Genomic DNA, 25,376 nt, shown 5'->3' on the forward strand with positions numbered 1-25,376 from the left:
CCTAAACACACCTCCAAATTGTGCAAGAACTATTTAGAGCAGAAGCAGGCAGCTGGTATTCTATCGGTAATGGAGTGGCAAGTACAGTAACCAGATCTGAACCCCATTGAGCTGTTGTGGGAGCAGCTTGACCGTATGGTACGTAAGAAGTGCCCATCCAACCAATCCAACTTGTGGGAGCTGCTTCTAGAAGCGTGGGATGCAATTTCTCCGGATTACCTCAACAAATTAACAGCTAGAATGCCAATGGTCTGCAATGCTGTAATTGCTGCAAATGGAGGATTCTTTGACGAAAGCAAAGTTTGATGTAAAAATAAATCTTATTTCAAATGCAAATCATTATCATTCTTTATAGGTTTTATGTTTTCCAGTTTTTGTTAAAGCAATTGGAAATTCTGTAATGATCTCTTATTTTCCTTAGACATGAATTTCCAGCAAAGCCATGGTCCAAAGGACACCTTAAATTAGCCATGGTATGGCTGAAAAAAAGGCTTAAAACATCCTGAGTGGTCTTCTTTTTTACCAGGTTTAAAACCGATTAAAATTCTTTATGGGATAAAAGTAATCTGATTGCATCAGGAGAGCCATAAACCTCACTGAACTAGAAGCATTTGAATGTAAGAATGCTCCTCAAATCACTGCACGCCTTACTTAAGCAATCTTATGATCATCTTATAAAAACGTTTTCTACTGATGTGAAACTGAGCCAACTTTTGATTTCACAGTGATGATTTTTTTTTTTTTTTTTCAAAATTTAATCTTATGTTATTAACGTCACTTAAGTGTCTTTTGATGTGAGGTGAATGTTTATTTTTGCAGCTGTTGTTTAAATATGAGAAGTAAGTTTAGCTTAATTTCCTCTGCCCTGATTCTCAGAAAGTCTCATCCAGAGCTCCAGGAGCAACTTGGTGAATTTCGGAAGCATCTCCTGGAAAGTGCTAATGACCTGGCCCCTCTCAAAGTGTGGGAAATGCAAGGTGATAAACTGATATGTTATTATTGTAGACTATTAACACTTAAAAGTCATACAAATTCAAACAACCTTAAAGTATCATAACGTAGTCTGAATTAGTATTGCTTAGTGACAGATTTCATCAAAACATACAAACACCAATTTTTCTGACCCAAATAGACCCTGATAAATCTTGTATATAAACATAGATTAATATATCTTCATATTTGATCCATCTTTGTTTATGTGTGAAAATTGGAAATTAAAACTCTTCCGATTTTATTCCTGCTGTTGCTGAAATAATATTTTCTATTATTACAGCTGTGATAAGCAATTTAATGTGTATTTGTGAGTTTAGCATAATGTCTTTTTCTTTTGTCATTTTATCCAGATTTAAGTTTCCAGGCCGCTGAGAAAATCATGTCTGTGCCGAAGTTTGATGCCTTAAAGGTCATGCGAGACCTCAGTCAAAACTTTCCAAGCAAGGCAAGGTAAAAAAAATTTGCTTTGTTTCTTTTCTTCATCTGTTTAAGGGACTGGGGCATTGGTGCCGTTCCAAAATCCATATCATCTCGTCGCCCTCTGTTTGCAAATCTAAGCACAATCAATGCTTGTTAAAGTGTACATGAAATATTTCACATATAGCCCCTTTTTATTTGGTCATCATGACTTTCAGTCTCCTGCTTGGGACATATAAATATACATTCTTCTCTTATACTGAGATATACTCAGCTTTTGTTGATGTATGCGTGTTTTGGCTCAGGCAACTTGTAAAAACAAAAGAAAGTGCTGAGTAAGGGTTGGGTGATTACAGGCAGTGGGCTTCAAAGGTACCAAGTAGAGGGCCTGCAGGTTTTTGGAGATTAAAACTGGCATTTTACAGCTGGCTGGGGATGTGTTAAAAGCTGATGGTGACTGTACATGTTTTACTGTTCCCACAGATCACTGACAAGAGTGGCCGTAAAACAGGAAATGAGAAAAGAAATTGAGGAGAACCAACAGGTGTGAAATCATAAGCAGTGTTTGTGCATGGGTGAAGGTGGTATCTTTGATAACATCTGCCCCTTGTATACAGTTCTGGTTTCTTCATTGAGCAAGCTTCTGATCTATAGTTGAACTTTTCTCTGCTATTGTCTTTAGTGTCATTGGTTATACTTCTTCCTCTAGTTTTTATTTGTATTCTTACCCTTCTGCATGTTTCTTGTTATAAGATCAGACAATGGTGTCAATCACTTCAACTCCCTTCACACTGGTTTTAGACTGCACCACAATAGAGAAAATCCACCATTAAGTGGATGTTTTGTGCAGAGTCTGCGACAGGTCCTCTGAATGCATCCTTGGTGAGATCACCTTGATACTTATTACCATCCAGTGTCTCGTTCTAATGGTCTTTTTTCCTCAAGGTTCGAAACTGATGGTGGAGTTAAAGAAACCTCCCGTGCCACAAAAGCAGCGGTCTAAATTTTTTTGGTCGGGACTGTGACAGCTGTGTTTCCGGGTCTTGCAGGATACGATAGCATTTCTTCGCCACTGTGAAGGGAGCCTAATGAAAAGGGTTTGGTCATTTGACTGACAGATTATCTTTACTTTCCAGCGTCTTGGTGAGACAATGGGGATTCAGCCAGGAGACGGGGAGCTGTTTATAAACGGATTGCACATTGATCTGGACGTTCATAACCCTTTTAGGTAGAAACTTGTTGGACACAGTCAAACTCTACAACCTTGAACTATGTAAAAAACAACAGAACAGCTAACATTTTTTTGTATTACTTCCAGCCTTTTAGATATCCTCAGAGGAGAGGCAAAGGTCTTAGAGGGGCTTCATAACTTAGGCGTTAAGGGAGAGCATCAGGGCAAGCTGCTTAGGTTACCTGTGAACGCCGTGGATGACAGCTACGCCTTGGATATCCGACATCCAGCTATAATGGTGAGTCCTGTCCAATCTAAGAACTCCTCGGGCCCATCAAATGTCTTGTCAGATCAACTCTGTGGGTGCTCTTTTTTTTCCGTGGGTGTGAGTTGGATTTGTCATGAGAATACTTCAGCTCAAAGGCTGCCTGAGCTTTTTTTTTTTTTAACTAGAAACGAAACCAAGGAAACCTCTCAAAAATAAATTGCATTTTTTTATTTGTTTCTTCTGTCTCCTATATACCACAGCAACTAGTGATTTGAAAGTAAAATAAAGCCTCTCCACGTTAATTTTATCTTTTGTTGGTTTGTGAGCTTGTGGTGTTTTCACTGAAATGCTGGACAGTGTTACGAGTTGGGGGTTTGGTATTTCAGAGGGATAAAGACTCAAAACTTATATTTTATAAGTAAGGGTTGCATCATTACCAAGGTTCTATATTGAAAGATGTGTAATAAAATGCTACATTTTTGAATGATTTTTTGAATGTTAAATGTTTTGCCAAGATAGTCAGTTAATATGTCTCCGTCTTTAAGGGCAGGAAAATATACGGCCGAGTTATGGCCTTATGTAAAATTTGAAGCAATAGCTACAAATTTACCCAGCTAAAAAAAGTATTTTTTGTTTGTGGTAACTGGCAGTGAGACATTTATGTTCCTGTAGATTAACTTTTGTCCACTTTTCTTTGCAAAACTGTTTTAACTGAGCAATCAGGAGGTTTCAAAAATGGCCACTTTGGTTATGGCAAGGTTTAACCAGATTTATGTTTAAATTATTAAGTCACTGCAAAACCTACCTTTTTTTTTTTACCATTCAGATGTATGCTTTGATTCACAGTCTTTCTTAAACCTATAAGTATTTTATTTCCTGTTGCATTCTGGACTAGAGAGCAAAATTCATTGTTCCATTAATTATGAGGAGTTCCCCAGGAGCAGCAAAACCAAGTTCTTTGTGCGAATTTTTAGTGTTTGTATACAAAACTGACTATTTTTTTATTTCACTAAATACTTCCACAGGAGTCATGATGAATCACAAACTGCCTTTAATTGAAGCAGTTGAAATCAGCAGTGCTTATTCTGTAGGAGTTGTCGATCATTACTTTCTGCAGTTTTCAAGGCTATTGACAAACAGAAGAAACAAAAAGTTTTCAATCACTTGTTTTAGAAAAATGAGCCCTTTTAGATCCATAATATTAACAATTTAGAGATTTAGACCTTTTCATATTAGTTCTTTTTATAAAACAAACCTTGCTCAGGACTGCTCAGCAACAGAAGGAAGGAAACCCTCCTTTTTTGCTCATTCTCTGTCCAACTCAAGGTCGTCCTCGTCATTCAGCCTTCGAGGAGACTTATGTAAACATCCAGACTTCCTTAATATCATTATCAACTAAATCAGAACCAACTCAGAACTAAAACACTCCAAGTGCATGTAAACAGCTACCGTGCAGTGACTCTCCCCAACTCTGCTGATGTGAGCTGTGATGCACAGCTGGTTATTAGACTGAATTCTTGTCTGTGATTGGACAGCAGAGTTTCTAGACGGACGTCCTCTACCTTAATGATACCAATGCTTTGAGAAAGAGCAACCAGTTTGCTCTTAAAAACAAATGATATAATTACTTTTGTTGCTGGTGAGAAGAAATTAAGCATATGCAGATGTGTCGTTGCGGACACATCCCTCATAAGATAGTTAAGCTTCACAGTTAATATGTTTAGTTCAAAGGCAAAGAAATGTATGATTTTGTTCATGTTCAACTCTACCTAAACGCTATGAATTGTACAGACTATTCAGGAAAAGTAGTTTTTGTTCCATTTGTTAGATGGTGAATTCAAGCTCAGATCCTACTTTCTAAATCTGTTCTTGGACAGTTTTAAGTTTTAGTTTTAGGGTTTGACTAATTTTTGACTGTTGTTGTTTGTTACTGACCTCCTTTTGCTATTAATGATACTTTTTTATTACTTGCTCAATGTTTGTATGGCTTAAGCTTTCAAGATAACCGTAAAATAGGATTATTATTAAGCTTAGACTACAAAATGTTTGAGTATCTGAAGTAATTTTGGCAAACTGTTAAGAGACAGCCATAATTTCTCATATTCCCCCCCTTTATTAACTCTACAGTCTTCTGTGGTATCAGATAAGACATTTTGTTGCCTCTGTTTTAGTATTTTATGCCGTCTCTGATGGTCAACCTCCCTCTTCCTCCAGTAATCACCCACTTAACCGAAACACCTTCTCATTTTCATGGGTGTAGGTATTTCTTGTGTTTAGCAGGATATATCAAGCTGAATTAGTTTCCTGCATTTTTGATTTTTCTTTGCAAACATCATCCCAGACATGTGGAAGGCTGCTTCTATTCTGCTCCTATTAAAATTGGTAATGCTGTGCTGCTCTGCTAATCAACGATAATCCTATTTCAAAGCTTTGTATTTTAAGTTTGTTTCATAAAAAAAAAAATCATTCTTAGCTTAGAAAATATTTGGAGACGGTTAATATTTCATCATTTCATTAATTAACAGGAGAGTCACAGCAGCTACAAAAGTTGTAAATTATATAATTGAACACCTTGTATACAAATCACTACTGTGCTGCACTTTTTATCGATCTATCTAAAGAGGTCGACACTGTTGTTCATATTATTCTTTGCCAAAAACTGTTACATATTGGGGGTGTTTATGATGATTTAACTGGAATTCCTGTAATCTAATTTTTGCTAAAATAAAGGAAATTTAGTTTTGTGACTGCAAATGAGAACATATTCCCCCATGAGCTAAAATTTTTTGTAGCATTGACCACATATCAGTTTGTCCAATATATTATTGTTACAGTGAATTAAATCAACAAATATTTAAATGTTTGTTATACAGTTTCCATAACTTGTATCCTCCCGATTATTATTATCTAGCTAAATATTCAAGTATGGTGTAAAATAGTTGTGTGTGGGTAGGTAATCGACATAAATTGGACGGAGTTGCACCTTGTGGGTAGGGAATGGTGTATTATTTGGTTGAATGATGACCTGATCCAAAGCCTGCTTGAATACCCAATGATATTGGTTATCTATTTTCCAGTGGATGAATGATATTGAAAATGACCAGATGTACCGAAGCTGGCCAGCAAGCGTGCAGGAGCTCCTTAGGGCCACCTTTCCAGGCGTCATCCGACAGATCAGACGTAATTTCTTTAACCTGGTATGGATGAGTTGAAAACTGCCTGAATTTATTTATTTCTTGGAACATTTATTTTTATTATATAGCACTTAACTCCATTGTTTCTATCAATTTCTATGTTTTTGTAGGTCTTGTTTTTAGATCCACTACAGGAAGAAACTGTTGAGTTGGTGAAACTAGCCGAGCTTTTCTTCAAGCATAAAATCCCCCTGAGGTTAGTGGTGCTACTTCTCACAGACCTCTACGTGTTTATGTGGCCTGCTCTTAGCATTTTATAATCTTTACTAGGTAGTGATTCTCATCTCACCTGCAAATTGAATACTTGTTTTGTCCCCTGTGCCTATAGAATTGGATTTGTGTTTGTTGTCAACACCAAAGATGAGATTGATGGCTTCTCAGACGCAGGAGTTGGATTTTACCGGCTACTGAATTACATCACAGACGAGTATGATTTATCCCAGGCTGTGATGTCTATAGTCTCAGTAAGTATATCAAACATATAAATCTCTTGTTTTAGCAAGTGTTTCCTGTCAGCTCATATCTTCTTGTTCCTGTGAGGATTTTGTATTTTATTGTCCTTTCTCTTATCTTACACCTTTGAAGCATTTTTGGCTAGATAACTAATCCACATTTTACCTCAGCCATTAGCATTTTTAGGGAGTGTAAGAAAATATTAACAGTGGCAGATATTCAAGCACACTGATATTGAAGTCTGAGCTGCTTTACCGCCTTTTGCAGCTCTACAAGACAGTAAAAGCTGGGGAAATATTATCTACCGACACAATTTCTGCTTACCTGAAGAAAAAATACCCAAAAGCTGATGAAGAAAGGATTTTGGGAGTCGATTCAGAATATGACTATAAAAGAAAGGTAGGATACAAATTTTATTTGATAAAACAGTCATAGTTTCAATGCATATTAAATAAATTGCAAAAGTTGGGAATTCAGTCCATATTCTTTGCCCTCAGGAAGGAGCTCTTTTCTACAGGAAAAGTGGCCTAGGTGCCTTGCCTCTGGCGTTATTTAATGGGGTTCCTCTGAACCCAGATGAGATGGACCCAGAAGAGCTGGAGACCATAATCCTGCAGCGCATAATGGACACGACTGCTACCTTTCAGAGAGCCGCCTTTATGGTATGTTTCATTCTTCATACTCAGTATATAAAACCTTTTCATATGACGAGGTAGAACCTTTGGAGTAATGAGTAAACCCAAATAGAAAAATATACATTTGTTTGTCTATTGAAATATCTTGACTTATTTAAAAACATCCTGTGTTTTAAGACCATTCAATGACTTATATTGGCAATATTCAGACAGATAAACCTTTAAGCTTCACCTCCACTGTTGTGAAAACTTCCCTTGATGTCTTTAAATCTCCCCAGGGTCAGTTAACAGAGGGCTCCAATGTGGTGGACTACATAATGGATCAAGCAAATGTGGTTCCCAGGATGAACCCACTCATTTTAAGCAGTGACCGAAAATACCTGGACCTGACCGGGACACCAGGTAAACTGTCATGTAAAACAAACGTTGTAACTAATCTGCTTTTTTTTTTCAGTGAGTTTCTGTAGACATTGATAGCTGTATGTACTGACTCGCTATCTAGATTTCAATCATGTCATATTTTATTTCTTCTACAGTTGTAGATGATTGGGAGGATACAACTATGTTTTCATACTTGGACTCTAAGGACAAAACAGCTGTGATGGCTAAAAGACTGAAGTATTTTACTAATAGTGGTAAGAAGTGGATTATTTTTCTTTGCTATCACTTTTCTGGATTCACACCATCTCTTTTAGACAAGTGTAGTTACCTTCAACTGTACCCAAAGTTTGCATTATACAAGCTAAGCATTCCAATGCAGAAGTGATTAAGCATCTGTACTAGGGATGTCCCCATCCAATATCAGCCAAATATTTAACATCTGAAGATATGAGTGTGCAACTGAAAGCTATAATATAACCAGGCTGATTGAGACACTCCGTTTCTGTTTAGTTTATGTAACCTTTTGGTTAATAATAAAGTAGTTCTCATGCCTGTTGTAAGTAACTCTTGTTCTCTTTTTGAGTAACATCACTTCACTAAGCCTTTTCCACACTACAGATGAATAATACACTCACCGGCCACTTTATTAGGTACCCCATGCTAGTAACGGGTTGGACCCCCTTTTGCCTTCAGAACTGCCTCAATTCTTCGTGGCATAGATTCAACAAGGTGCTGGAAGCATTCCTCAGGGAGTTTGGTCCGTCAGAAGTTGGGTACATTGTGGTCATAAAGGGATGGACATGGTCAGCAACAATACTCAGGTAGGCTGTGGCGTTGCAACGATGCTCAATTGGTACCAAGGGGCCCAAAGAGTGCCAAGAAAATATTCCCCACACCATGACACCACCACCACCAGCCTGAACCGTTGATACAAGGCAGGATGGATCCATGCTTTCATGTTGTAGACGCCAAATTCTGACCCTACCATCCGAATGTCGCAGCAGAAATCGAGACTCATCAGACCAGGCAACGTTTTTCCAATCTTCTATTGTCCAATTTCGATGAGCTTGTGCAAATTGTAGCCTCAGTTTCCTGTTCTTAGCTGAAAGGAGTGGCACCCGGTGTGGTCTTCTGCTGCTGTGGCCCATCTGCCTCATAGTTCGACGTACTGTGCCTTCAAAGATGCTCTTCTGCCCACCGTGGTTGTAACTGGTGGTTATTTGAGTCACTGTTACCCTTCTATCAGCTCGAACCAGTCTGGCCATTCTCCTCTGACCTCTGGCATCAACAAGGCATTTCCGCCCACAGAACTGCCGCTCACTGGATGTTTTTTCTTTTTCGGACCATTCTCTGTAAACCCTAGAGATGGTTGTGCGTGAAAATCCCAGTAGATCAGCAGTTTCTGAAATACTCAGACCAGCCCTTCTGGCACCAACAATCATGCCACGTTCAGAGTCACTCAAATCACCTTTCTTCCCCATACTGATGCTCGGTTTGAACTGCAGGAGATTGTCTTGACCATGTCTACATGCCTAAATGCACTGAGTTGCCGCCATGTGATTGGCTGCTTAGAAATTAAGTGTTAACGAGCAGTTGGACAGGTGTACCTAATAAAGTGGCCGGTGAGTGTAAATGTACGTATGATTCATGCTAATATAGTATCGGTTCAATGTTGATGTTGGTCATACTTAACGCTGCAAGATCTGCATCATATTGGAAATTAAAAGCTTGTATTAGGACATCCCTAATCTGTACCTTTCTGTTTGGATGTAACAAATGCTTTTAGGGTCGTCTTAGATTGTTGCTATTATACTTGGAAAGAAATCCTTATATAGGCCTAGGACACTTTATGTCATAATGGTTTTCTTAGGTAAGGCTACATAACGAAGAGCTGAAGTAGATGACTGTAGATTAGTTAACTATCTACAAGACTGATATGGTAAATCTTTCAAAAAATAATGTACTTTGCTCTAAGGGTGTAGGAAAAACTGTTCTACTGAAATAGGAAACTTTCTCCTGCTGCAGAGTCACTACTGGCTCTTTTAAATAGCAGTCATTCAGCTGTCTTAATTGGTCCTCAGAGCTGCTTCTGCTGTTCTGGCTTAGATTTTCGCTTCAGTGAGAGTCTGGAAGTTGATTGCCTTTCTAATTATGTGGCATGTACAGGTACAGTATGTTGACCACATACTGTACCACTAACAGGTGGCTCAGTAGTCAGAAATGGCTCAACTCTGTCCAGTTCTGGGCATTGCACCTCTGAAAATGAAACATGTAACTAGATTTAACTTTAAATCTGTAATTCACACTAAAAATAAGCTCATTGTTAATGTAAACATGGATGAGTTTCTCCGGGGCTTAAAAAAACATTTCAGGCATTTATTTAAAAAAAGCACAGCCTCAAACTAAATGGTGTCTATGAGTAAAGCTGGTCATCATTTTATGATGACTTTTTTCTTTCCATATTGCTTCCACAAATATGATTATAAAATATGTAGTACTCTGATTACTTTAGACCCCACCTGAGTCTTGAAATTCAAAAAAGGAAATAAATAAAACTCAGGGCTGCTTCAAATGGAAATAGATATTACATTATCGTAGAATACTTTTGTACCATTTATATGAAACCATTAAGCCAACCAAATAGTCTGCTGTTTGGTTAGAGGTTGTTAAAGCATAGTGCTTAGGCTTCATGTGGGGCTAAGTATTTTAGGAATGATGATTTTATTTGATTCCTTTAATTCAGATGAGGATGGGATGACTGCTGTGACCATGTGGGTAGTCGCAGATTTTGAGAAGGTTTCAGGGCGAAAGCTGTTGCTTAATGCTTTAAAACATGTGGTAAGTATCATTCAGCCACAACACTTTGCATGCAAACTCGAAGACATGATGTGCCAGTTTAGATACAGACTATAATAGACATATTGGTTACATTAACATTTAATCCTGACAAAACATGAAAAGATCACTAAATAAAAAAATAACCTCCCTCTCTTGTTGGTGCTTTGTCAGTGATCTATCTGTCTCTGGAGAGATGAGAATCTGTGAAATTAGTGTGAATTATATCACTGCTGTATACTTGTGTGTGTGTGTGTTTGTGCGTGCAGAAGTCCAGTCCAGGCCTGCGTGTAGGGGTGATAAATAACCCCAGTGGAAAGCTCAGCGAAGATAACACTGTGGTGTACAGAGCTGTCTGGGCCTCTCTCCTCACCCAGAAGAATAAGGCTGCATCGGAGTTTGCACAGAAACTCCTAAAAGAAGAGAGCAGCCAGCTCCTTCACCAGGAGACTAAGATCAAGGACTTGGTTATGCAGGTAAGGTTTAGATTTACCTATTGAACATTTAAGCTAGGTCCCTTGTATTCACTCTCCTAAATAAAACTGGTAGTTGTAACAAGCAAAAGGCAAAAATGTTCCTACTGTTTTCGCTTAGTTTGTTTGTTGGGGTCTTGTTAAAGGTTTAATACTGATACCATAAGACATAATGTGGCAGTATTATTAGTGAAAAGCTCTGAGATGGTTAAAATAAAATGTTTTAAGTTTGAAGCCAAAAGTTTGAATGAGTATATCAATGCAATTTTATGCACTCATTAATTAAAAATGATCATAATATATATATCGTGTTTCATGATTATAGCCCAAATATATTGTAACATTTGATTTTCTTCATATCGCCCAGCCCTACTGTGCACGATGTCGCTCCTCAGGTTGATGGTTAACACGATGCAGATACAATCCCAAGCACAAACCAACAGCAGGTGTTGGGAGTTGACATTACTCAAGGGGTCTGATATGAGCCATTTCAAAAACTCTTTGTCAGCAACTCCCTTTAATTAGGATTTGACACATTTGCTGTATATTGGTTTTCCATCATGTTTGATTTGCCTCCTTACGGACAGTGAACATGTTTTCATAAATACCCCCAAAGGGAAATATTTTTTGTACATCTAGAAAACAATCAAGTTGCCCAACACAAACACGCAGGACATATATTTTTTCTTGTAATGGATCCTGGTTATAAAATAAAAACCTATTTATTTGTTGCTACACTAAATCAGTAGAACTGAGGGGATAAAATCTGTTTGTCCTTCCTTTTCAAAACACTGACTGACCACAAGAATTTTATCTTACAAAAAAGCAGTTAGGTCAACATATTAGGAATAAAGGAATGGTCTTATATTTCAAGAAATACTGAAAATAGACCGGTCTGCTCTTTCAAATCCTGTTTGGAGGGTTACTGCATATCACCTGCTAATGTGTTTACATCCAAGAGAGGAAAAAGAGATTTTATGAAGCAGTGCAGTGTTAGGTTAGCTTCAAAATAACATAACAGCTATTTTCTTGAATGCAGCAGCTGATGCCTTAGCAGGTTTGGACCTTTACCTGCACCTTAAACACTCTTCTTATCAGAGTTTTACATAACCCAGATAAAAATGGATAACCTTAATATATCTGTTAATACAGAAAATTCCAGATTCTCTAAAAGTTGCTGCAACAAATACCTTTGCATGTTTTAGTGCAGCTATTTCAGTTTTTGCGTAACCGCTGCTCTCAGAGTAGCATGGGTGAGATGTCTCACTATGGGGTACACCCCTTGCCGTATTCCTCAGAAGTACTTATCTCATTAAGCAAATCCTGATGAATGTGTACTTCTGAGACAACTGTTAAGGGCACTGAGATCCTATATCGGCGAATTCCTCTCCCTTCCCGTTTTGGAATCGGAAAATACTTGCCATAGAAGCCGCTATGACTTTGCTCAGGCCTAATTGCTTCTTTCCTCAGCAATGCAGAGATTTCCTCCTGCAGTGCAAGCAGATTCTCTCTTGGCCTGAGTGGGAATTATGCCAGAAGCGATTATAATTATTCCAGAATTAAGCGATGACGTATCCTTGGCGGAGAGTGACGCCCCTAAGGAGTCTCCCCTCATCCTCAAAAGATGGCACATGGGGCCCCCTGGCAGTAGGGCAGAGTTGCAACCGATTGACGGTACTGCGCAGGGAGATAACGTTTTTAGTCAAACCCAATCTGCTGTCTGACAGGAGTGTTCATCCCCTCCTTCAGTGGATGTGATTTACCTATTTATTTTCTTTTTTAATATTTTCATCTGCTCCCGGATGGGGCTGGGCTTTTGGCCGACTGGGCAATGGTTGTGGAATGACTGCCTTGATGCCACCTGATGCTACCTGTCTTCTTGGGTAGATGGAAGCGGAGCTTTTGCAAGCAGGCTAAGGTGACAATTGAATTGAATGTTTGTGTTTAACTGATTCAATCAATTAACATCCATACATCAACCCATATGCGCTAGCAAATTCTCCCCGTGCCTGAAGATGCCTTCTGGCACAATTGGCATGTCCAAAATGTCATCCCTATCACGGTCTGAGAGGTTTGTGAGGTTGAGCCACCTTGCTCTTTTCTGTAAATCCATTGTCAACATAGATTTTCCCGTGACCTGGACTTTGCAGCGTTGCACACGTGGCTAATGTCAGTTATCACGGGGTTCCCTCCAACACGTCTGGGTCCGACTTGGTGGCCATGTCCTCACACAGCTCTGCTTGCTATGCAGAGAGCATAATGGACACTTTCAGAACTCTCACAGCAACTGCTGCTGCTTTTCTAAGCTCTCTCCATCAAGGTGGAATGGAAACGGTCTGCCTTGGATGGCAGTATTAGGTTCTTTTGAGGATGTTGCGGGCAGCTGTAGTGTCACCAATGTGGCCATGCGATTGATGCCCAGTTTTTCCATATCCTTGCAGTTCAGGAAAGAGGCTCCCTGAATCCGATTTTTCCCACTAAATGGGGGTTCTTCCAGGATACAGCTACCTTGTCAAAGAGCTCCTGGAAAACAGAAAGCAGCTGTTTGGCCACCTGAATGGTCTTGGGCAATTTCATCCCTTAGCAGCGTGATCTAGTGGTCTCTGCTGCAACTTAGGGCCAGGGGATATTGAGCCTGGATGCAGCACCTTTGCAAACTGTCTGCATGTCCATGCATGACAGTGTAAGCTGTAGCACCCCCCTCGCCTTCCCAGTGAGCCGATAGGGCATCCGCCTTTGCAGCCTGCTTTGATCCCGTACCCACAAAGGCCAGCCTCCGAGCTGCTATCTCCTCTGGTGTTAGGGGAAGCAGGGTCCATTCTGGTAGCCATTTAGATAGCCTAACTTGGAGAATAAAAAGCTGAGCTGACTGGAGTGACTGCCCAAAACAGCTAGTATAAGCCAATGTGCTAATATGGGCAGTAATAGCTCCAGACTATGATGAAGACAGAAGTAGCAGCTAGTGCCTGACAACGGAGAGTTAGCTATAAAAATTTTTCACCGTCTGAGGACAGTTTAGCTAGTCTGGTGTGAGATAAGCCTCAAAGCGAGAAGAGATTTTTGTATTGCGCTGCTTCGTGGTGCAAGCTACTTATAGGATAAGTAATGCAGACGTCACCATTACCAGCCAATCAGGGTTGGCCTAATGAGATAAATGCTTCTGAGGAATACGGTATGGGGCGTATCCCATAGTGAGACAATGAAAAGAATGCTATGAATGAGAACCATGCACACACACCCACACATAAGGAAAAATTAGAGATGCCAATAAACCTTACAGCCAAGTTTTTGGAGTGTGGGAGATAACCAGAGCACCCGGAGAGAACCAACAAATTTCATGCAGGAAGACTTTAGGCTGGGAATCGAACCCAATACCTTCTCACTGCCATGCAGCAGTATTACAAACTGTTCCACTTTGCAGTCCACAAGGAAGCTCCCCTTTGTTATAGTGGATAAAAACAAGCACTTTTTTCCACTAATTTTCTGACCTTGTAGTGTAATTGATTTGTAGAAATGATTAATAATTGGCCCCAAAAACACCCTGGTTACTGCAGTTGAAATGTACAGTATAATTAGGAAGGCTTAAACTGCCCTAATTTATCTTTTCTAATTCTACTGTAACATAAAACAGATACTTCTTTTAATTAAGCACTCAATCTAAACTTTAATGCTGATGCTTTTTTTTCTGTTTAAGGTCAATCTTTAGCCTGTTAGATTTTTAGCTTTTGTTACCAGTTTGGTTTTACTTTCTTTTAAAGACTCTATAAGAGAAATGTTCGGTAGAAAACACGCATTAAAGTTTTTTCTTAGTGACCCTTTCTCTTTGTAGTACTATTTTCTTTTTTTTTTTAAAGCTTAGTATCTGAAATTATAATTATCTTTGATAATGCACACTGTCTTGTGATATTTAGCAGCTAAATCATCAAAGTCATCAATCATCAAATCATCAATCAACAAAGATATGATTGTATGCATTTGAGAATATGCAATCGATTTTACTTTGTTGTGTGTTTTATCATCAGTCTTGCAGGTATTCAAAGGTAAAAACAGACAAACAAATGCAATGGTTGGGTAAAACCACATGCTAAGATTTGTCGGATTCAGCTTTTTTCTTCTTAAATTATGTTCAAAGTTTGAAAAATATATGATTGAAGAGCCAATCATTTCACCTAACATCAGCTGGCAGAATACCTTGAAGGCCTCTTCTGACACTCCACAGCCTTTAGATAGCTAGACAAGTGTTGTCAGTTCCACTTGAAGTGTCACAGGGCCATCAAAAGGCAGGCTCCACATGGTGCATCCATAACTAAAAAGTGCTGGTGTATACATGGTGTCCAGGGGCTGATGAATAGCCAAGCTCCTTCTCAACCTTTTGTGAGCTACATATGTTCAGCCAAGCCTGACCATCACTCTGCTGTTATAAGCAGGCTACAACCAAATACTGCAGTGTGTAGGATCCACCCACACAGCAGTACACAGAGGCAAGTCCAATCAACAAATGCGTTGACACTGGAGCTTCCCCCTTTCCCGTCAGGAGCAAGTCATACAGCACATGCTTCAGCTGGGACCACTGTAGCAAACTTTCTTTCAATTACACAAGCCTTAAACAATAAGGAGAGTATGGGCTGAAAATAGCAATGGAAAGATGGGTAGGAAGCAGCTTTGTGACCTGAGACCTAAAGCCAAGGGATACAAGTTTGTTATTGGCTGCCAGACAGACTTGCTGACTGAATTGCGCTGACATTATTGGTATTTCACCTGATCTCCGGAGGACAGAAATGTTGGAGAAACTAATAACCTGACTCTACAACCCACCCTCTACACTCCCACATTCAATTTATTATGTACAAATATGACTGAGGTTTAATTAAGAGTTTGTTCTATTAATTACAAATTGATTTATCTATTTTCTTTCTTTCATTTCTGACAGCCATGTTTAAAATGTTTTCTTTTTTTGTCAGAGCCTGCTTGAAAATCCAGTAATTGAACAGATGCAGGTCATCAATAATGGATGAAATTATAATTATTTTTTTCCTCACATCTTACATTTATACCAATGCATCACTCAGAATGGTATTTTGTTGACAAGTTGGAATGGAAAAGAAATGTTCTAAAGCTACTCTATTGATTTTTTTCAGTGGCATCACATATATTCCTTTGCCTTGCAAATCTTTAGACATTCAAAGACTAAGCAGTCTATGTGTGATCTCAAACAAAGTTGTGTTATTCTTCTCCAGGGAATGGACCTAGATGCCTTTGAGAAGAAGTTCAACACACTTGAATTGGATTTTATCCGCAGTCAGCAGATGTTCTGTCAAGATGTCCTGAAGCTTCGTCCTGGACAGCGGGCAGTTATCAGCAATGGAAGGGTGAGCATTCCATGCTGTGGGAATAGTTAGAAATGTGAACATGTCTCTCTAAAACCGTCATAAATCGTATTACTTTATAACTCATATAAAATAATAGTTGAACTGATTTTAATTAACTCAATAATGTGCCATTAATGAATATTTGCTTCACTTAAACATTATTATATTGTTAAACATTAAAATAGCTATTTGGACATTAAAACCGACAATCAGTGTCTTCCATAAAAAAAGGAAAATCTGCATTAAAACTTTCAAGGAAATAGAATTTATTTTTCTTTTTTTTCATTGCTTTGAGATAAATGGACTGATCTCATCAGATTGCACAAACCCTCCTACGAATGTTCCGTAAAAGTCTGTTTCAATCACTTAATAGCTTTCCATTTAATCAATGTCAGATATGTTGATTATGATGTTAAGATAAATGTCTTTTGATATAAAATGTTTATATTGATAGAAAGTGTAATTACAGGGAGGGTATGGCGGAAATGAATGTTGATGATAATGTTATATTCAGGTAGAATTAAGGTAATTCTTTCTACAGTAAGTAGTAGTTTTGTGCTTTAAAGGAAAAAATTCAAGTTAATTTATTCCAATATTTAATCTACTGTGGTAGATTTTTCTATATATACCTGTTGAACAGGTTGGGGGGATGGGATGGGGAAATTGAGAGGGGAATGAAAACTTTTTTAATGAACCCAGAGAGGGATCCAGTGAGAAAAGTTTGGGAACTACTGTACTAACTTTTCCTTTAAGCTGAATTCTTGCAATACAATATTTATGTGTTCACCAGCCCAGAGGACCAAAGACCTGGCAAATTACATTGCAGTTATCATTATTTAAAGGTTTTGAATAGACTCACTCCAGCACCTCTGGGAGAGTTTTATAAGCTAAAATCCAACATAAATGGAAAAGTAACAGGAGTATCTACTGGAGGTGACTGTGTAATACCCCACAGACGCACAACATTCAGCCAATAGGCATTCAATGCTGCGAAGCCTCTTCCCAGAGGGCAGCAGGGAGAACAGTCCACGGTGGGGGTGTAAGGGGTCATTGATAATGTTACGGGTTTGGGACACGCAGCACTGGGATGAAATGTCTTTAATGGAGGGAGGAGAAGCCCCGATGATCCTCTCTGCTGTTCTCACTACAACAGCTGCCTAGACCACAGCCTAACTTAACATAGGCAGGACAGTACGGAGAATGCACAAGTCAGAGGTGGTATCATGTATGTTGGTTTTTGGGTTGTAATAGCAGCTATACCTCACAACCATAAAACACAAAAGAAATTGGTATGATAGAAGCCGAAACTGAAAGGACAATCCAGCATCTAAATCCCAAAGCTTATGCTTTTGAGCCCATTTGCCATGTGAATCTGAATATCCGTGCTACCCAACGATCCGCCCTACATTGTGGCAATGCGCATGCGCAGACTCATAGGATGTCACAAGTTGCAGATAGATAACACTGTCTGGATGCACTATGGTAGGAAGATCTGACACCCGTACAGTACATGTGTTTGGAACAGAATGGATTTACAATGCTACCTGGTTTTGATGGGATTTGGACACTTGGGTGTCTTTTCCGCTTCGTCTTCCATCTTACCAAATGTCTTCTGTGTTTTGTGGTTGTGAGGTATCGCTGATATTACCAATGTATTTAACTGACAGCTGCAGAACTAACCAACCCAGTGACGTCGCTGCTTAGAATACTACAGCATGGGGGTGCCCCTGCCAAAAAAAATATATGCAATGCCAGGTTGTTGGGTATTTTTTCTCTCACATTTTTTATATAATTGTTGATGCTAAGATGCAATCACGTGAATTAAGTTAGTTTGGTTGACAGTTTAATTTCCACTTTAAATCAGAGCAAAAAAAAAAGTTTTGCAGGTGTCGGATCTGTTTTCTTCCCTCACAAAAAACGTTTTAGCTTAGTTAGCCATCAGGTTTAAAGCTACAGTGTGTAATAATTACAGGGATATACAGTCAGAAATGTAATATATTATACATAACTATGTTATTTATCATCATCTACAAGCTCAGCCTCTTAACCTTAATATTTGCGTTGCCTTAGAATTCGTTATTTATAATTACATAGGAGCGGGTCTCGCAGCCATGGAGGCAGACATCTTTGCGCTACGGCAGCGCAGAGCCAACAAACTAGCGATTGCGAGATCGCCCATTACGCTCGAAAGTAACTACGGCAAGTTGTTTAAGTCTGCATGAAATCTATACCCTACACAGACTAATGAAATACTATCTGTAAAATTATCTATGTAAACAAACCTCATCACTTGAGAAGGTACAGTAGGTGATGCGGACGTCGTGGAAGACATTTTGTCCCGGAACGCTCGCCGTACTGTTGGGGGGGAGAAGCGGTGGGGGGGAGATGTTCATGTTGCTGCGGTCTGCAGTCTGGACGTTAGATGTCGCTGAAAATGACACACTGTAGCTTTAAAGGGGGAATAAGGAAGGAATAATTATTTCAGGTAGAAAGAAGAAAAATAGTAATCTGAAGAACTAAAGGTATATTTTTAGATGGAATATGATGTAACATTTTCCCGTGTTGCTCTCAAGACTCCTGTTTACAAGTTTTGCTGGCCACACATGCATGCACGCCGATATGAAAAGACCTTACCCCCTCCCTGCCTAATAAATGCTTACAAAAAAAGGATTGCAATGAAGCAAAGGGATCCAAGGGATTGAAATTTTTATTGACCAAAATTTGACCAAAATTTGAATTTTTGCATCATTAAGTTATTAGTTACTTTTTCACACATGTTTCTTCGAAAGGGGATGCTGTTTTGCTGTGCATGTGACAATGCAACCAACCTGGTCCTATGGAAAAAGTTATTACCCCTTAAGCCTAACAAAACCTGTTTGTCCCTTGGCAGCAACAACTGCCATCAAATGTTTGCAATAACCTACAGTGAGTCTTTTATGTCACTCTATATCATCTTGCAGCTCTGCAGAATTGTGAAAGGCTTTCGAGCATTAAAACAGCAATATTAGGCCAGGATTTTCTTTTTTAATATCATGGTACTGTAGTTTATGTGAAATGTATTCATATTGGAGCCGAAACAGTTAACATTTAAAATGTTTATATCTTCATTAACTTGGTTTATTTGATCGATTTAACTAGAAAAATAATTGACTGAATAGCAAAAAGAGGTAAGCTTTTGCAATAATGCACAACCAATTGGTCTCTATGGCTGTTTACTGTGTGCCATGTACATTTTTTTCTATTTTATGATTTCGAAAAAGGTCATTTAATGCAAGGAGTAAACAGGCTCTGGGTATATTTTACTAAACCATTTGACACATAGCAATATCAGTTATTATACTTTGCCTTTGGAAGATCTTCCCTGAAGGTACTTGGTGTCTTCTCTGGGTGCTGTCATATCGACGGATGTCTGTTTTTTAAAGGTCACAGGTGGCCTTTATTGTATTTTGCGTGTTTGTGTACAAAGCTGATGACTGATGTCTCAGCGGTAGCAGCACTGACAGCCAGGGATGAGGAGGCCAGCCTCTGAGGTGGCACCGGTAATTAATAAAACCTTACATTTCTCCATGGCTCTGGTGGGGCTGCTCCCAGATTGGAAAACTGTAAAAGAAGACAGCATTGTTGAATAACACAACTTTAAGGGAATAATACTCTGTCATCCCACATTACATGTGAAACCCCCTGGGAAAGCTTAAGGTGATGTATACTGAGATAAGAATTTGAAAAGTTATGTTCTGACTGCATTATTTTCTCTGTGTTAGATCCTCGGTCCGTTTGAAGAGCATGAAGAATTCACTGCAGAGGATTTTAACTTGCTTGAGAGGATTACACTGAGTGGTTCAGCAGAGAAAGTCAAAGCCAAAGTAAAACAGATGGGGATGAAACCAAAGCAGTACGTTTGTGTTCATTCCAGCCTAGCCATCTGAAAGAAAATTTAACTGTTTCTTTCTCACATGTGTTGTTGATAGAAATTTGCTCACCATTTGCACTTCTTCACACCTACCCCTTGTATCTTTATTTGTACATTCTTTTTGAAATTCTCTGATCTATTTCTCTCAAATTATATGCTTTATGAATAATGGACCTCTTCCTCTTTAGAGCTAGTGACTTGGTCATGAAAGTGGATGCCCTGCTCTCTGCAGTCCCTAAAGGAGAGGTTAGAAGAGATATCAGCTTTAAAGACACCCAAAGGTATGTTTTTTGATCATTGTTACTTTTTTGACATCTTCCCACAGTAGCAAAAAGGAAACTTAAAATGTCCTTCTCAGTGTGCTCCATCTTTCACCACGTGAACATGAGGTGTTCTATGATGTCGTGGCCATCGTTGATCCCCTCACTAGAGAGGCGCAGAAGATTTCTTCACTCCTGATTGTAAGAAGTGCTTCAGTTTTGTTCCTTTTCATTCAGTGCCAAGACTTGTTCCCACATTAGAAGCAACAGGTGGGCCCAGAGTATGCAGGATGTAGATTGCAGCACTGCTCCGTGTGGCCACTGATCACCATAAGCTGATCAAACCAAGTTTCTGAAGTATAGAGCTGTTTTTGGAGTTTTAATGCTTTGCTGTTAAAACAGGTAGAGTTGTAGTTTTTAATCAGCAACTACATGAACAAAAACTAATTGGACATTTAATCATTTTCTGACCCATTTTTCTTTTTCCTATAAATTATATTTTGGGTTTCAAAGCTTTTCTTTTTCAGATCATTTAGACTTTGTCGTATTGTTTGTATTTCTTTGTTGTCTTCATTTTAAATTAGAGATGGACATAGATTATAGACACCACGATTTATGAGTAACTTACACTTAATGTATATCAACGATCAAATAACTTACCTGTAACTTATGGCCCACATATGAGCTTACACTGGCATACGTAGAGATATTTTGAGCATGCTTGCCGTATGTCGATGTTTGCCAGCGTACTTCAGTGTGCTCATAACTTATAAAAAACATACCCTTAACTTCTCCAACATATGCCTGCGTCTTTGCCAGATTTTTTTTATGTCAGGCATACGCTGTTTAAATCTTCAAGGTGACAGGGGCTTAGGGGATGCTTTGAATTTAGGTGGTACTTGAGACTGGAAGAACTCCTGCAGTAAAGTAATTCCGCATTGCACAAGTTGAAAAAAGCTGTAGTATTGTTGAGGTTTGCATTAGGAAGCTTCTTAAAAATACATTTTTCCTAAAGCAAACCCAGTGGCTTTATAGCTGCATTCATGTCAGCACATCATGTTCAATGGGGTAATTTCACAGTAGGCCTACCCAGGTTGGAAGACTGATTTGTTCTCACCCCCAGATATACATCCATGCTAAAATATCAAGTTGAAAGTCATCATAGCCTTCTTAATATAGACCCAGATTAGACCCAGACTAAAACAACTTTGGGAATATAGTAATAGCAATATATACATATAGATTTTTATATATTTTTATATTAACGTAACACATAAACGCCGATAACGAGCCACCACTATTTTAAATATTTGGCTAATGAAAATGAGTATACCTGCAATGGGCCAAAAACATGTAGAGAATTTAAACTGAGAAGAAAGCTGTGGAAAAATATATTACCTTAAAGCTAGTGAATACTGTTGCTGCTAAACTTATCTACTGATCTTGGTTGATTTAAGTGCTTAAACACCTGCTATTACATGCATGTTTATTCAAACATGTTCACTTGTACAAATACTTTAGACTGCATCAAAATATCTTTTAATTTAATAGGAATCACACTTTTTAAGGTAGCCCTTGTGTGCGTGTGTGTTTTTTTAAGCTTAGATTAACCGTATTTAGAGACCAATTCCATTGATTTGGTTCTATTTTTTTGTCTCTCTGCAGCACACTTAATTTGTTTTTTTTCTTATAATTTCTGACTAGGCCTCTGTTTCTGTTTGAATGCTGCAGGTGCTTAGTCAAGTGGTCAACATGAAACTGCAGGTGTTTATGAATTGCCGGGCCAAGTTGTCCGAGTTGCCCCTCAAGAGGTAAGCACCAGCTCCAGCTGTAATTAAATTTTCCTGTTTGACTTGTTTGTGTATCCTCTTGTTGCTGCAGTCTTAGCATCTCAGCCGCACTTGATCCCTTTGTAAGAGTCTGCTACACAGATGCAATCTGCTTAATAACACCACCTTATTGCTTTGAGCCCCCATGTGCATCTCTGAGCAAATTTCTAACATTCACTGATGCAGTTCTAACCATGCAGGGGAGACAGTTAAAATAATATGAAAATAGAAAATTATACATAGACTTTTTTTTATCTCTGCATCAATGCTTAGACCCATGGGTGAATGTGGCTATTATGTGATATATATATATATTTTTCTATAATAGGTGGAGTCATTTGTAGAGCCAGTCCACAGAAATCTCAAGGGGTATAACTGAATTCTCTTGCTAAGGTTTTATTGATGGAAACAAGTCTTCAACCCCAAATCATTCATTTCTCCACCATCCCTCCTCCATCAACTTCCTGTCCCCCTGAGCGAGAAATGGCCGTAATTGACACAGATTGCAACATGATACATTTGTGTGGGATAAATAAGCTGGGTGTCTCCAGTGGAGCAGCTGTGTAAACGCTGCATTTCTCCAACATTTCACAGTTCTCAAATTCCTTGAAACTTACCGTGAGTTTCTGCCTTACTGTCAAATTGCTTTGTGCACATCTAACTGTTGAAACTGTTAGCTCGTGGGAGGACTGACTCCTTTCGGTGGATAAGAGCCCTATCCATACTTTTTGTGTATACGATATCCTTTCACAGGCCATTGTGGCTGTTTTTGTACCCATTTATTCTCATTTAATAAGGGAGTAATAACCAGGGCCCAATTACTATTCCGCTGCTTAGTTTTCATAGCCACAGGCTTAGAGGTATTACAGTCCACCTGTGGATATTCCAGCAGGAGTGCTTGAATTCTGTTTCTGCATCAGTTGTTTAATTATCATGACTGTTGTACTTCTTTACCATTAAATCACAGCTAGTAAAATAAAAACTATGTCTCCTGTTGTGAGCTGGGTTTAAGCTTTTTGAACAGTAACTATTTTCTCACCGCTGTTCAGTTCCACAGTGGTAACAATCGTTTCTTTGGGTCATCAGCATCATCATAACTTGATTTATAAAGTACTTTGTCAACATTCACTACTTAAAGGGAATGTAGAGAGGCACTGATCAGAATTTTGTGAGCCCATCCCCAAAACCAGTATGCTGCTGGTCACGGCTTCAAATGCGTAAATCCTTCAATGTTGTTGTCTCGTTTATGTCTACATTGTGTTATCAGATATAAAAATTAGGAGATTTGAAATTATCATGAATTGACCACGGCGTTAGTGGCAACAGCAGAGATTATTTTTTTTTTAAATCAAAGTGGAATAGAAAATGGTTTTAACAGAGGATGAGGCGGGAATGCTCTTAAGAGGCTAGCGGGTGGCTTTTTAAAAAAGCCGTTTTAGTTTAGCTCTAGAAGGATTGTTTCTTTGTCCTACCTCCAGTGCAGAAATTGACCAGTGGCCTGTCAGGATCCGCCTTCCACCTCCAGCAGTTAGCCTCTAGAGGCTAGCCTCAGTTAGCTGAAGCCTCTCCCTGCAGATTCTTCCTGATGGGCTTCTCAAATGTACAGTTACTCTCGGCCAACAGTAGCCTCTCCCCCACCCTCAGCATTCTGTTTCCCCTAATGAACTTACACAACCATTCGCCACGCTCCTTTGAGTACATAGCCAGCCTCTGCCTGCCCTGATGCTGTCTGCCCAGTCAGCTCCTTTGATCTAATGCTCTGCTTTCTTTGCTCCAGAGAGGATGGGGGGCATGGCTGGCTGCCTCCTCCCGTTTATGTTTCTCTCACACCGATTCCCCATTGCTTCTTTTTGAGCTTAGAATGCTGTCTCCCCTTACCTCTTTCTGGGGGATTAATTCCCCCGTTTTAGGCACTGGAATGTTTCTGCTGGAGGTTTCTTCCTGTTAAAGGGGAGTTTTTCCTCTCCACTGTCGCTACAAGCATGCTTGGTGTGAGGGATTGCTTTCGAGTCAATGAATCAATACAGTTGGCTGGTTTTCCTTAGATAGAAAACTTTGAACCAATCTGACTTTATAGTCTGGTTGAATTGTCTTTTTAAAGGGCCTTGAGATGATATGTGGTGTGAATTAGCGCTATATAGATAAACTGAATTGAATTGAAGCGTAGGAGAAAGATAGGTGTCTGCTCAGAAAAAGGCTAATCAATAACACCACTGGTGCTTGACATTGGTCGTCTGCATAATGACGTCCGTTTTCGGACCATGGGATCAACCAGTGCAAGTCTTGTGTAATTTAAACAAATAAAACACTGTAGAACAGTGTTTTTCAAAACTGATCCTCAAGACACACTGTCTTGCTTTTACATGCCAGTCAAAAGTTCTTTGTTTTGTCTCATCTGACCAGAGCACCTTCTTCCACATGTTGTTGAGTTTTCTACATGCTTCTTGTAACTGTGTTCTAAAGATGGAACTTCGCATGGTTTCCTTTAAAAACGGGCTTAATTCTTAACACTTGACGCACGTTTTGTTAAGGGCTGGGGGGGTTTCTGCCAACATATTGTCCAAGCTTGTCCAGTAAAGTGAAACGGTCATCTGTTGTTGTGTTTTTACTTGTGCTATACTCTTTGAGATGTTCAAAACATTGAATTAAAACTGTAGCGCAACAGTGTGAGGTCTTTGATATATATTTTTTCCCTTCATAGTTTTTACAGATTTGTTTTGGAGCCTGACGTGGCTTTCTTAGCCAACGACACAGCGTCTCCAGGGCCATTCGCCCGCTTTGAGGATCTCCCGGAATCTCCCCTGCTTACCCTTAACATGATCACACCGGAGAGCTGGATGGTGCAGGCAAAGCACAGCCTCTATGATCTGGACAACATCCACTTGCAGGAGGTATGGAGATGCTTGGTCATCGCTGCCTTATCATTTTTGTCCTTGTGGGTAGATGCAAAATGCTTTTATTCTCCTCCCAGAGAGTTTTGTTGCTTTGCAATTTATTATTCTTTACAGGTTAATGGGGTTGTGGCAGCAGAATTTGAACTGGAGCATCTCTTACTGGAGGGCCACTGCTTTGACCTGTCAACCGGTCAGCCACCACGCGGATTACAGTTTACCTTGGGCATGAGTCAGGACCCGCTCATGTATGACACCATTGTCATGGCTAATCTGGTCAGCATCTTTCTCGGTTTT

At 39.2% G+C, this 25,376-nt stretch overlaps 1 protein-coding gene across 2 annotated transcripts in view; it reads left to right on the forward strand.

Moving 5' to 3' along the window:
• LOC107093559 (UDP-glucose:glycoprotein glucosyltransferase 2-like) overlaps positions 1–25,376 on the forward strand; it is a 57,164-nt gene that overhangs the window by 8,070 nt on the left and 23,718 nt on the right. For both annotated transcript variants that reach the window (XM_015388693.1, XM_015388694.1), the window contains exons 9-29: positions 877–977; positions 1,344–1,443; positions 1,894–1,954; positions 2,547–2,638; positions 2,729–2,879; positions 5,927–6,046; positions 6,154–6,239; positions 6,372–6,507; positions 6,764–6,895; positions 6,994–7,158; positions 7,410–7,533; positions 7,668–7,766; positions 10,256–10,350; positions 10,617–10,823; positions 16,058–16,189; positions 19,951–20,081; positions 20,288–20,380; positions 20,458–20,560; positions 22,091–22,170; positions 24,890–25,079; positions 25,197–25,355. In XM_015388693.1, coding sequence (XP_015244179.1) covers positions 877–977; positions 1,344–1,443; positions 1,894–1,954; positions 2,547–2,638; positions 2,729–2,879; positions 5,927–6,046; positions 6,154–6,239; positions 6,372–6,507; positions 6,764–6,895; positions 6,994–7,158; positions 7,410–7,533; positions 7,668–7,766; positions 10,256–10,350; positions 10,617–10,823; positions 16,058–16,189; positions 19,951–20,081; positions 20,288–20,380; positions 20,458–20,560; positions 22,091–22,170; positions 24,890–25,079; positions 25,197–25,355 — 2,557 coding nt within the window. The remainder of the gene's footprint in view (positions 1–876; positions 978–1,343; positions 1,444–1,893; positions 1,955–2,546; positions 2,639–2,728; positions 2,880–5,926; positions 6,047–6,153; positions 6,240–6,371; positions 6,508–6,763; positions 6,896–6,993; positions 7,159–7,409; positions 7,534–7,667; positions 7,767–10,255; positions 10,351–10,616; positions 10,824–16,057; positions 16,190–19,950; positions 20,082–20,287; positions 20,381–20,457; positions 20,561–22,090; positions 22,171–24,889; positions 25,080–25,196; positions 25,356–25,376) is intronic.

This window comes from Cyprinodon variegatus, unplaced genomic scaffold, assembly GCF_000732505.1.
Source record: "Cyprinodon variegatus isolate N-32 unplaced genomic scaffold, C_variegatus-1.0 Scaffold432, whole genome shotgun sequence".
NCBI lineage: Eukaryota > Metazoa > Chordata > Actinopteri > Cyprinodontiformes > Cyprinodontidae > Cyprinodon > Cyprinodon variegatus.